The sequence below is a fragment of the Adiantum capillus-veneris genome, chromosome 12 (assembly GCF_014529385.1).
Source record: "Adiantum capillus-veneris isolate H3 chromosome 12, ASM1452938v2, whole genome shotgun sequence".
NCBI classification, from domain to species: Eukaryota; Viridiplantae; Streptophyta; class Polypodiopsida; order Polypodiales; family Pteridaceae; genus Adiantum; species Adiantum capillus-veneris.
In genome coordinates, this window is record NC_140942.1 from 147,562,100 (window position 1) to 147,574,992 (window position 12,893).

At 44.6% G+C, this 12,893-nt stretch overlaps 1 protein-coding gene across 1 annotated transcript in view; it reads left to right on the plus strand.

The window, feature by feature from the left end:
- Positions 1-10,719, plus strand: part of LOC147446654 (uncharacterized) — a 95,883-nt gene extending 85,164 nt beyond the window's left edge. The window contains exons 6-11 of the mRNA XM_086525844.1: positions 16-536; positions 8,400-8,730; positions 9,296-9,370; positions 9,440-9,651; positions 9,980-10,069; positions 10,196-10,719. Of these exons, the coding sequence (XP_086381970.1) occupies positions 16-536; positions 8,400-8,730; positions 9,296-9,370; positions 9,440-9,651; positions 9,980-10,069; positions 10,196-10,356 (1,390 nt within the window). The 3' untranslated portion in view covers positions 10,357-10,719. The remainder of the gene's footprint in view (positions 1-15; positions 537-8,399; positions 8,731-9,295; positions 9,371-9,439; positions 9,652-9,979; positions 10,070-10,195) is intronic.
- Positions 10,720-12,893: the final 2,174 nt, after the last annotated feature.

A 12,893-nucleotide genomic window follows, 5' to 3' on the forward strand; every position in this document is an offset into this window, starting at 1 on the left:
ATGCTGTGTGCGCAGAATTTGGGATGAAGCAAATGATACTATATATAGTGGTATCGACCATTCAATTGATCAATCTGGCCCGCACTTAATTGAAGGTGACAGGAAACAAAACTGTAAAAGCGTACAGACGATAGAAAATGGCCCTTGCGTTCCTTCACATTTGGCAGTTTCTTCATTTCCAGTAGTTCCAGCCTTGTTGCTGTCAAATGAAAATGTGGTAGTACCACCATCAATTTACATGCCATGCATCCATCCAAGTCATTCATGGATGCCAATTGAGCAAGGTCACTCGTGTTCAACCTCTGACTTTCCCCGCAAAAGACAAGATTCCTCTGCTAATTTCTCTGAAAAGAACCGGAGGAAGATGAAAAAGAGTGTCAAATGGAGTAAAAGAGTATATGCAAGAGATCAAGAAAGCTCCTCATCAACCACCACTCCCAGTTCACCAGCTTCAATACATGAGATTGACGATATGTGTGAAACTGGGTGGAACCATGCTAATGAAGTTATATCCACTGACTTGCAAATCCCAGAAGGTGCGCCCTTCTCTCTCTCTCTCTCTCTCTCTCTCTCTCTCTCTCTCTCTCTCTCTCTTGAGATCTGTTGGAATAGTTTCCTACAACGTTAAAATTCTCTTCTTCTTCTTCTTCCTCTCTCTCTCTCTCTCTCTCTCTCTCTCTCTCTCTCTCTCTCTCTCTAATGTGAGATCTGAGCACGGGAGTAGAGGTTCAGGAGGAGTAGCAGTGCTATTCAGAGAGGAACTACAACCATTACTGCATATTGTACGAAGAGATGATCATGCTAGATATATGTGGGTGAGACTGAGACCTGACACAGGTCGATTCCTATATATTGCCATATGTTACTTTCCTCCCAGTACATCAATGTATGCCGCATCGAGAGGGAAGGCGCCTTTCTCTATCCTAGATGATGACATTTGGGAGTTTTCTAGGGATGGTGATATCATTCTCCTAGGGGACTTCAATGCCCGAACGGGGAACTCGCAAACAGTCTTCTACGACACTTCAGATGAGATGCTTAGAGAGCTTAATGTGGGTGAATTGGGGCTTGACAGATGCTCAGATGACAGAGAGCAAACGGAGTATGGGAGATACCTCATGGAAATGACAACTACACATGGATTAGACATACTTAATGGCTTACATCGATTTCCTGGAGCAGCCGGTTTCACATGCTTTCCACATAGGCATGGGGCCAGTACAGTGAATTATGTTATGACACAACCGAGGTTTATCCCCTGCATTCAGGATTTCACAGTGGGAGCCAGGCCAGTGGGCATAGCAGTAGACCATGCTCTCTTGACACTATCCGTTAAATTTCAGTATAGTACAACCCAGACATCAGGAGGCAGGTCACACACCCGCTATACATTTACTCCAGAGACTGATTTCGTTTATTCAGAGGAGATCTGGCACCGTCTATTGGAAGGCACAGCTGGCACAAATGGTACAGGCCTCGCAGTGGAGGAGTGCACCATGCTACTGACTGAGACATTGCACGGGGCTGCATCAGTGGCATACCCACACACTCAGCCGGGCAAGAGACGACATTCTGGGAGCATGCCCCAGAATAGTTGGTATGATGAAGAATGCAGAGAGATGAGAGACCAGCTTCAGAGGGATCTTCTTTTAGGAGTCATCACTTACAGACAGTCTCGGATTGCTTTCCGACGCCTTGTGCGACGGAAGAAGCGAGCTTACCTAGCCCAAATGGAGCGAGACTTGTATCAGATGTTCTTGAGTAGGGACTCAGGAGAGGCATGGCGTCTCTTCCATGAGCACTCCCCTCCCCCAGTGATTGCTTCACCTGAGGTGTGGGGCCAATATGCGACATCATTATATACGGTTCCTGGACAGGAACCCCTTCTAGACCCTACCAAGCCTTGCCTAGCTACGAGCACTTTCTTTACACCTGAGATGGTACAAAGGGCCATTGACAGAATGAAGACCGGGAAGGCATATGATCATGACGGTCTAGTATCGGAGCACTTTATACATGCCAGGGATATGCTGATGGAGGTTCTCGCAGTGTTGTTCAATCGTGCCATGTGTGAGGGATTACCTGAGACTTGGAGATTGTCTAATATTGTGCCCATCTTCAAGGCTGGTGACCCTACAGAGCTTGGGAACTACCGCACTATCATGGTTGGACACACATTGGCGCGGTTGTATGCATCCATCCTGGAGCAACACTTGAGTAATTGGGCAGAGGGCGAGGGGGTACGAGCAAAGGGTCAAGCCGGCTTCAGGAGGGGTTTCTCCACTCTTGATCATATTCTGACACTCAGGGCCATCATTGAGGAGGGCAGAGCACATGGGAGACGAATATATTGTAGCTTTGTGGACTTTCGTAAAGCATTTGACATGGTACCAAGAGCTCGATTGATGCGCAGACTACAGAAGATGGGGGTGCCCATAGAGGTGATTTGGGGGATTATGGCTTTGTACAGATCAGTGATGGGACGGGTACGCACTCCGGAAGGGGTATCTGATTTAGTTCACTCTACCATTGGAGTGAAACAGGGCTGCCCATTGTCTCCTACTCTATTTGGTATGTATGTTGATGAGGTGTCTGATTACATCGATAGAGAGGGTGACAAAGGTGCACAGCTGGCAGGGACGTGGATCCCATTGTTGCTATATGCTGATGATATTGTGCTGATATCTGACTCACCAGAAGGTATGCAACGACAGTTGGATGCACTACGCAATTTTGCAAAGGATAGTGGATTGTGCGTTAACCTAGGTAAAACCAAGGTTATGGTGTTTAACACCACACCGCAATGGGTCAGGAGATCAGTACCCTCTTTCAAGTATGGTCAGGAGATTGTGGAGTATACAGATGCATACACTTACCTGGGGGTAGTCTTTATTGGGCCGAGATTTTCCTTGAGAAGAGCAGCAGAGACTAGACTAACTAGAGTTGGTGCGGCTCTAGGAGGAATGGAGAGGATGTGTTCACAGGTTCAGTTCCAGGAACCTAGGACAAAGTTATGGCTCTTTGATACTCTGGTTGCCTCTACTATGTTATATGGGGTGCAGGTTTGGGGACCTTCTATAGGCCAGGATGGGTGGAGGTGTATGGAGAAGCCCCTAGTATCTATGATCTCTCGGCTGATTAGAGCCAAGGTTTCTGTACCGCATGATATCATTCGAGCGGAATTAGCTGCCCCCCCTATGGAGATTGAGGCGCTCACAAGATCAGTCTCCTTTGTACACAGTCTGTGGGATACTACCAGAGACAGATATGCCAGGGTGGCTCTAGAGTCCTCCAGACAATTAGCTCTTAACGGGGATACATCATGCTGGTATGCTCAGATGACATCATGGTTTCAGACACATGGTTTCACCATGGACAGGTTGCCTCCTTTTCAATACTCTCTTCAGGCACCCTTGAGGTCTCTGACACGGGTAGAGATTAATAGACTCATCCGTCAGGATTTGATCCAGTTGGACACGAGGAAGACATGGATAGAGCCATTATAAGAGTTGGGCACAAAGATGGCTTTCTATAAAGAGCATCTTCTCCACCTCACGGGGGATGGGTTTGTAATTCGACCTAGCTATATAGACACACATCTTTCGCATGGTTTGCGTTGTGCCATTGGCCAGATACGCACGTCCTCACATCAGCTCGAGATTGAGACTGGCAGATTCAGAGGGACACCAGCAAATAACAGAATATGCCGCTTATGCCATCTAGAGCCAGAGACAGAAGTACATTACATATGTCATTGCACAGTGTACTATGAGATACGAGGCCGTTTTCACTGTCTATTCAGAGAAGGTTTTGGGCCTCTATCTAGGGTCATGAGTTATGAGGATCAAAGATGTCTTGGGCTTTATCTACTTGAGTTACACAAGCATAGAGAAACCTTACTGAGGAGAGGTGAAGAGAGACATCCCCAGAGACAAATCACAGATTTCTTTACACTAGATACTGTACACCCAGAAGAACAGACAGAGGAGCAACCAGCGACGGTGGAGAGGTCTACCCGCACTACTGGCATTCTCATAGACCGAGCATTGGAGCTAGGGAGATCTAGACGACCCCGAGGGAGAAGAGGAGCTACACAATTTCGAAGGAGGCTATGGCAAAAGATTCAAGCCATACTCTTTCGTCGTCCAAAGTGCAGATGAAGATGGATCTCTACTCCCCTCCCATATTGTCTTCACATTGTACTGCTTAGTTTAGGATCCCGCAGTATTTATATTTTGTTATCCTAGTTTAATTTATTTTGTTTATCTGACTTTGTATCAGATACACCGCATTGTAACTTTCTGGTCTCATAGGTCACTTTGGCCTTTTGAAGACGTTAATATAACATTTCATTTCTCTCTCTCTCATTTGACATGAGCACAAGCAGAGACAAGCAAAGTACCCATGCCCCAAATCAAACAAGCAAGACAAAGGGGGAAAAAACGTTCTTCCGTCATGGTCGCATGGTGATTGATGGAAGGTGGGTGAGGATTGCCACACGGAGATGGTATTTTTACATAGTGATATGCTACTTTGCACCTTAGCATTCTAGATTCAAACATTGATGGGCCCTGGGGGAGGTGGGAAGAGGAAACACAAGAAGTTTTGGACAAATTCCCACATTATGACTTGACTCAACATCATGAGCTTCTGTGAGGGAGGCACGGCATACCTAGCTAGGTATGCGGTGCCTCCCGAGCAGAAGCTCATGATGTTATGCATTGTATGAAAAACATTGAAAAAGGCCTCCTTTTCCTACATGAGAAAATTTCTAAATCTTCTTGTGAAAATAGGGGCACATTCACACGGGAGACGAATTCTGTATACATGGACGGAATCTATAGACGCTTATGCACTGAGGACCCGGGGCGACCTCTGGAAGAGCTAACTACTATACTGACACGGACATTACATGAGGCAGCAGCAGAAGCATACCCACACACCCATCCTGAGCAGAGCCGCCGATCAGGGAGCATGCCTCAGAACAGCTGGTACGATGAGGAGTGCCGCCACACTAGAGCCAGACTTCAGAGGGAGGTGCTGTTGGGGGACGTCACTCACAGACAGTCACAAACTGACTTCCGAAGCCTGGTGCTGCGGAAGAAGAGGGCTTTTTTGGCTCGACTCGAGCAGGACCTATATCAGCTATTCTTGAGTCAGGACTCGCGTGAGGCGTGGCGGCTCTTTCATGAGCAGTCCCCCCCCCCCCCCCCCCCTGCTATTTCCTCCACAGAGACCTGGGGGCAGTACGCATCATCTTTGTACACAATACATGGACAGCCGGCCCTCCCCAACCCCCCCGATCCATGCCCACACGCATGTGTCTTTTTCACCGCTGAGATGGTGAAGAAAGCTATTGACAAGATGAAGACTGGGAGAGCATATGATCATGATGGCCTAGTCGTTGAGCATTTCATGCATGCCAAAGACCTACTAGCAGAGCTTCTAGCAATTATGTTTAACCGGGCCATGTGTTACGGCCTACCAGACTCTTGGAGCCTATCTACGATCATACCTATCTTCAAATCAGGAGACCCCATGGAGCCTGGGAATTATCGCACTATTATGATTGGGCACACACTGGCACGGTTGTATGCATCCATTCTGGAGCAACAGCTGAGTAGATGGGCAGAGAGGGAAGGGATACGTGCAACTGGGCAGGCAGGATTCAGGAGAGGCTTCTCTACTCTTGACCATATCCTAACACTCAGGGCCATCATTGAAGAAGGCAGATCTCATGGGAGACGGATCTATTGTAGCTTTGTGGACTTCCGCAAAGCTTTCGACACAGTCCCCAGAGCTAGATTGATGCGCAGACTACAGGAAATGGGAGTACCCACAGAACTCATTTGGGGGGTCATGGCATTGTACAGATCAGTAGTAGGGCATGTACGCACCCCGGAGGGACTTTCTACACTGGTTCACTCCACTATTGGGGTGAAGCATGGCTGCCCGCTCTCTCCTACTCTTTTCGGTAAGTATGTGGATGAGGTTTCTGACTACATTGACAGCGATGGGGATAAAGGTGCTCAGTTGGCGGGGACATGGATTCCACTTTTGTTATATGCTGATGACATAGTGTTGATCTCCGAATCCCCAAACGGAATGCAACGTCAATTGGATGCTTTGCATACATTTGCCCACGAAAGTGGTTTGTTTGTCTGTCAACCTGGGTAAAACCAAGGTTGTGGTGTTTAATACCACCCCACAGTGGATCAGGAGGTCAGCACCTACATTCACATACGACCAGGAGACGGTGGAGTACAAAGCCGCTTACACTTACCTTGGAGTGGTTTTTAGCGGACCTGCAATCTCACTCAGAAGAGCAGCAGAGACCAGACTTACTAGAGCCCACGCAGCATTGGGTAGATTGGAGAGGATGTGTTCGCAGGTTCAGTTTCAGGAGCCCCAGACGAAGCTCTGGCTCTTTGACACCTTGGTGGCTTCAGCACTGCTCTATGGAACCGAGATATGGGGACCTTCACTGGATCACCACGGGAGGCCGGGTCGCTCAGACGGATGGGGAAACATGGAGAAACCTCTCGTCTCTATGATCTCGCGGCTCATTAGAGCCAAGGCATCAGTACCACGGGCCATTATCCGAGCAGAGCTAGCGGCCCCCCCACTTGTGGTGGAGGCGCTCACCAGATCAGTCTCCTTCATAAACAGCACATGGGCACTTCCTAGAGACAGATATGCTCGCATAGCACTTGAATCCTCTTGACAGCTACCCATACAAGGAGATACAACATGCTGGTATGGGGAGATGACATCATGGTTTCAGGCACATGGGTTCGGCATAGACAGGCTGCCACCATTCCAGTACTCATTGGATGCACCATCTCTCACTCTTACACAGTCAGAGATCACCAAGCTCATCCGCCAAGACCTGACCCAGCTAGACACCAGGAGGACATGGATATAACCAGCACAGGAATTGGGCACGAAGATGGCTTTCTACAGAGACCACCTCCTCCAGCTTACGGAAGATGGTTTTGTGGCGAGACCCAGATACATGGATACCCACTTGTCTCATGGGATACGATGTGCTATCGGCCAGTTACGCACATCTTCCCACCAGTTGCGGATTGAGATTGGGAGATACAGCGGAGTACCAGCAGAGGACAGGACATGCCCCTTATGTAACATGGAACCTGAGACAGAGCTACACTATACATGCCGCTGCCCCGTCTACTACGAGATACGAGGCCGCTTCCATTGCTTGTTCAGAGAGGGTTTTGGACTGCTCTCAAGAGTCATGGGATACGAAGATCAGAGATGCCTGGGTTTGTTCTTGCTCGAGCTGCGCAGACACAGAGATAGCCTGATGAATGGCGAGGCTAGCCAGTCTCAAAGACGGATCACAGACTTCTTCAGAGCAGACACAAGACAACAGCAAGAGCCAATCCCACAGCAGAGCTCCCCCCCGTCTCACACCAGAGGCACACTGATTAACCGAGCGATTGAACTGGGGAAATCCAGGCGCCCGCTACTGCGAAGAACTACACAGCATCGACGAAGGCTACGACAGAAAATCCGGAGCACGCTGGCCAGGCATACATGGCACCCGGTCAAACTACTTACCATGGAGGAAATTGATGAGATTCGCCAACGACCGATGCTAGATCTCTTGTGATTCAACTATCCCAACGAGCCGCCCATTATTCTGCTTAGTTTTTACCTTGACTCACATAGACCAACTTAGGACCCCATAGTATATATCTTTGTTTTGTACTGTTGTTAGGTTATTTTGTTACTCTGACTTTGTATCAGATCCACCACTTCATAACTTTCGGGTCTCATAGGTCATTGTGGCCTTTTGAAGACATTAATATAACATTTCATTTCATTTCTCTCTCTCTCTCTCTCTCTCTCTCTCTCTCTCTCTCTCTCTATACACACACGACTCTACATGCACATCTCAAGGTTGAGGAAGAATGGAGGAAGGAGGAGAAAATGTGGGGGGAGATTGACATATCCTCAAGGCTGAGGTAGCATCAACACAGGACTAGCCGCCTTGAGGGGATGCAGAGATAGTAGATGTAGACAAAGGAGGCCATCAAAGAGGAGCTCACAACGTCACTAACCAAAAGCCGGGAAGGCAAAATGTGTCAGGTTTTGCACCAAGCAACACCAATGATTTGGTACTACTTTTTTGCAAAAAATTGCACATTGCCACTTCACTACACATACTTTCACTGACAAACATAAGTACATCTCACATCAACATTATGCATCCACACACACACACACATAAATGTTGAATAAACAGGGATATGTTATCAACTATCAGTGTCTAATTAATTTGTTTGTGTGGAGGATATTTTCGTGTGCGCACAAACACACACACGTGCATGCAAGCACATATGAATGCCAGCTGAGGTTCATTGGTTGTGCAGCAATTGCTGATTTTTCAGAAAAGATTGAACCGAAAAGCTCTCCTGCTGATTTGAGAACAATAAGTAAGTCGATTGAAATTCTTGAAAAGCCGCAGGAGACTGTCGATGTCGAGATGAGGAAATGCAAAGAACCTCCCAGAGTCACGCATGATGTTGAAGAACCTGATCCCTTCAGTAAACAGGTACCGGTACAAACAAAAATTGACAGGAAGTCTCACGTTGTAGAGCAAAAAGAAGCTCAGACACAGCCATCTCAAATAGAGTGGCCACCTGACTCTTTGGAACTAAGCATGGTATCAGAACGTCCAAGAAACACTGATTTTGATTCCAGGTAGTTCTTTGTCAATGTAAACTGTAATTTTAAAACAACAAACCATCCTACTGAGTTAAGATAGAGCATGTCTATCTCTGTATGTTCGCTCAAGGAAGCCGTTGCACCAAGCACCAAAGTGTTGCTTGAGAATTATTGAAGGTCAAACAAGGTGGAAGTTCACAATTAGCCTACATTAAGAGGATGAGAAGAGTGCCCCGTCTTTCTAGAAATAGGAAAACAAATGTCAACTATCTCTCACACTGACCTACATATACAAAAGACAATGATTAGTTAATGCCTCACTCATACGACAGGGAAAAAAGAGTTTGACATTATTTACTTTGCCATGTGGCACTGATCAGCAAGCTTTATCTGATGGTCCCCAATTGCTCCCAAGAGTTATGCTTCACTAAGGCCTTACATAGGCCCAAAAAAGTGCATTGTTTTCAGCACAAATGTTATAGTTTAAGGGGTATGCTCAAAACCATGTTTGATTTAAACGTGTTAGTTTTCAGCACGCCAGTAAGTTTGCTGGCATAGCCAGCTTGACTCATTTTTATCGACTTATCGGCTGCAATTTCAGAATTGCTGTGAACCAAGCAACAGAAACTGAAAAGAGGCTGACACTTGTTCCTTACAAAGATCATATCTATCCAAGGTATGTAGTTAATGTGGTTGATACGATTGTTTGATGATCATTCTCACATAGATTTTATATGTATGCCAGTCCTCAGAATAGTGCAAGGACATTGGCCAAAACAGGGATCCCCTCTTGGGCCCTAGTTGTAAAACCAAGCTCCTTGCCCAACTTCACAAAGTTGCCATCGGTTCCTAGCTGGTCCGAAATCAAGAGGCCCATGATGTTGAGCTCATCTTCAGACACTGAAGAGGCATCAACCTCCGACACATCAACTTCAATGGGGGAACTTCACCAGAAAGGTATGTACAGCAATTGCTTCGTGTAAAAGCTTTATCTGGCAGCTTGGAGGTATTCTACTTCATAAACTCTACCGTCTCAAGGACATCTGGAACTAGTTCCAGTCTTCAGGACTCCTTGCTTTTCGCATTCCTCTGCTTCTTTGCACTCATGCTATTTCTCTCCTGCAACATTGCTAGCTCATAGCAAAAGCATCCAATAATTCATGTTCATGTATAAGAGTTTGCATTCAGAAATGAAACGATGCTCATGACTCTGTCGTTCAAGAGAGTCTGTTCAAGGCATCGACCTCCACATGTTGCGGGCGCTAACTTAAAGATTTTGTGGCAGCTTTGACAATCTTAAGGCAGTCTGCACTCACACCATTGGCAAGAGGGAGCGGGCAAAGAGTAACAGCAAAAGGAGATGATACCTCAGAAGGTTGTGTTCAGAGCTGAAAGTTTTTGTGGTATTAAAGTGAGCAGAACAGACGAGAGATCTCGCAAATAATGGAGATAAGGGAGTCTTCCCCTGCAGCTAACTTACTCTTCTGCTCATGTGATGCAGGGGAGATAGAGACTGGTTCGAGATTGACGAAGGGGGCTGCCGGAAATGTGGAGCTCGGAGAAATCATACGCAGAAAGCCTTCACTGTCTCAGCCTAAAGATGGGCACCATCGAAGCTCGTCAGACGGGGAGGTGAGCCTTGGTCGTCTTAAGATCGCGTAATTGTTTACCTGTTTGACTGTTTGGGTGAAATGGGTCCAAGTGAATTGGCCTTCCAAAATCGAGTCCAAGGTTCAAGCCCTCGGGCACCTCTCAAAATTTTGGCTACCGAACGAGGCGTTGCGACACTTTGGACGCGGTCTCCAACATGTCAAGGTGACCTCCATTCTTGTACTGATAATACCAAGAGACTCCTAAAAGTGACATCTTTGCAATAATTTTTACAAAGATTGTCACCACTATATTGTATCTCCGTGTTCATCAAGTCTTGTGTACTCATGATGAACACCTCCAAAATGTCCTCACGTATATATGAGTAGCACAATTTGTAAACAACTACATCCAAAATAAAGTAGAAAAGTTTGATGTGCCTCTCTGTGGGAAGTGTAAATTTGCCAAGGGTTTTCACTTACCTTATGCTAATCCTTTTTAGCATGAGTATGTATTTCTACCCTAGTTTCATTATATTTAATTCTTTAGGAATTTTATTTAATGATTAAAGTTATTGGAATGATTACTATTTTTCCGGTGATGTCTTTGAAATTGTACATTTCCCACATTCGTGTTTGGCTCTTCTTCATGTAACACATAGGTGATTCTGAACACTTGTATTCTAGGTGTAAACACCTCTAGTAGGTTTCATCTAAGTATTCGCTTAATAGTAAGAGCTACTGCAATAGTCACCACTCATCTATGAATCTCTCAAATTGTATATCACTCACGTTCATTTTTGCCTCATGTCACTATTTTCAAGCTGGAACACGTGTATTCAAATCCTCTAATAGCTCCACCTTGGTTATTAAACTCCCTTTTCTTGAGTAGCAACACAAAATATACTTGAACATGTTTTGAACGATGAAGACATAGGCTCTACACTACAACACCCTTGCACCATCACTATTAGAGGTACTAGATTCTCATCACTCAGTGTAACACCATTGCACAATAAGCATCACCACACTACTATTATTGTCATGCCACTTTATCAGAATGTATCTTTGATAGACAAATGATGAATACATTCTCATGACAAAGATGTTATCTTTGTAGACACATTAAACAAGGGATACATATCCAAACATTTAGCTCTCTTGAGAGTAGCCTTTAGTGATATCAAAAGTGCAAATGTATGCTACAAAGTGGTTGCACCTTTGCTTAGATATGGTTTTTACATCTCAACAACCTAGATGTTAGTGATTCAATGCAGCAAGTCATGTAACATGATAAGCTCAAAAGACACCATACAAATTGTGTTAGCATCATTGTACTAGTTGACCAATCTATTGAAACAAATATTATCATTGTACTAGTTGACCAATCTAGTGAAACGAATATTATCAAGGGATTGTAAGCTCAAAATAAAATGTATATAACTCTTTCTTGTCAATCACTCAACATCCTTGGGAGCCAAGACATCACAGTAGGACCACAAGATGCCAATCCACACAACTGAATATAGTCAATTATACAAGTATATTATGCAGTTGAAAATGATAAAGAAATATTTTTGATCTCTAAGCAAATATAATGCCTTAGGAAGCTTAAAACCACTCTAAATTAAAGGTGCAAGTCATGACATCTTACAAAACCCAATATACATCATTAAGGAAGTGGTATCTTACACTTCATAAAGATCAAGATAGTAGATGCAATGAACCAATTCGAATCAACCACTCAATTCTCTTAAGTGTGCTATACTTAAGCATAGGTTCACTTGTATTACCAACAATAGAGAGGCAACAGTGACTTCTTTTTTCAATAGAGGAAGCTTGCTAGTATGACTTAATGTCAAAGCAAGAGTAAGAAATGGAAGCATACATAGTTTGATGCTTTTTGAGGTAGCATGATCCTTGCTCTTTATTTACATCATATGACAAGACAAACTTAAGTCATCAATAATATATAGAGGTTTTTAGAATTGATTTCAAAATAGATTGTTGATTTATATACGAAGCTATTAATGCAAGAACAAGAGTCTTGAGCTCATCGTTCAACTTTAGAAACTTTAAGTAATTGCAAATTCTAGAGTGTTGTAACCATTTTTCAATACTTTCGAGCAAGGTTGGTCTTTTTTTAAAAAAACTTGAAACTTCTGATAGTGAAATACCTTAAATGAAGGTATTCAATGTTCCAAAAATTTATGCTCGAATGGTAAGCTTAAAAACATCCCAAAAGTTGACGGTCTGCTTGAAAGTAGGAAATCATTCAATATTTTATGTAAAACACTAGCGATACACATTGAAGCGATAATACTCAAGATGTAAGAACTCTTCTTCAATAGAAATGGAGTAGAAATGAATAGCACTAAACTACAGTAGCCCAAAACCTAAAACAAAGCATATGTAGAACATTAAAGATGGATGGTATATATAATTTAAGAGCATACATATCTTTGAATTGACCTCTCGATTCATTAGCATAAAGATCCCAATGTTTGTTGATCCATATCTAACCCCAACCTAACAACCATGCTCCCATACCACTTAATGCACTCACAGTGCGTGCATAGAGAGTAAACGAAGAGAGAGAGTGAGAGAGAG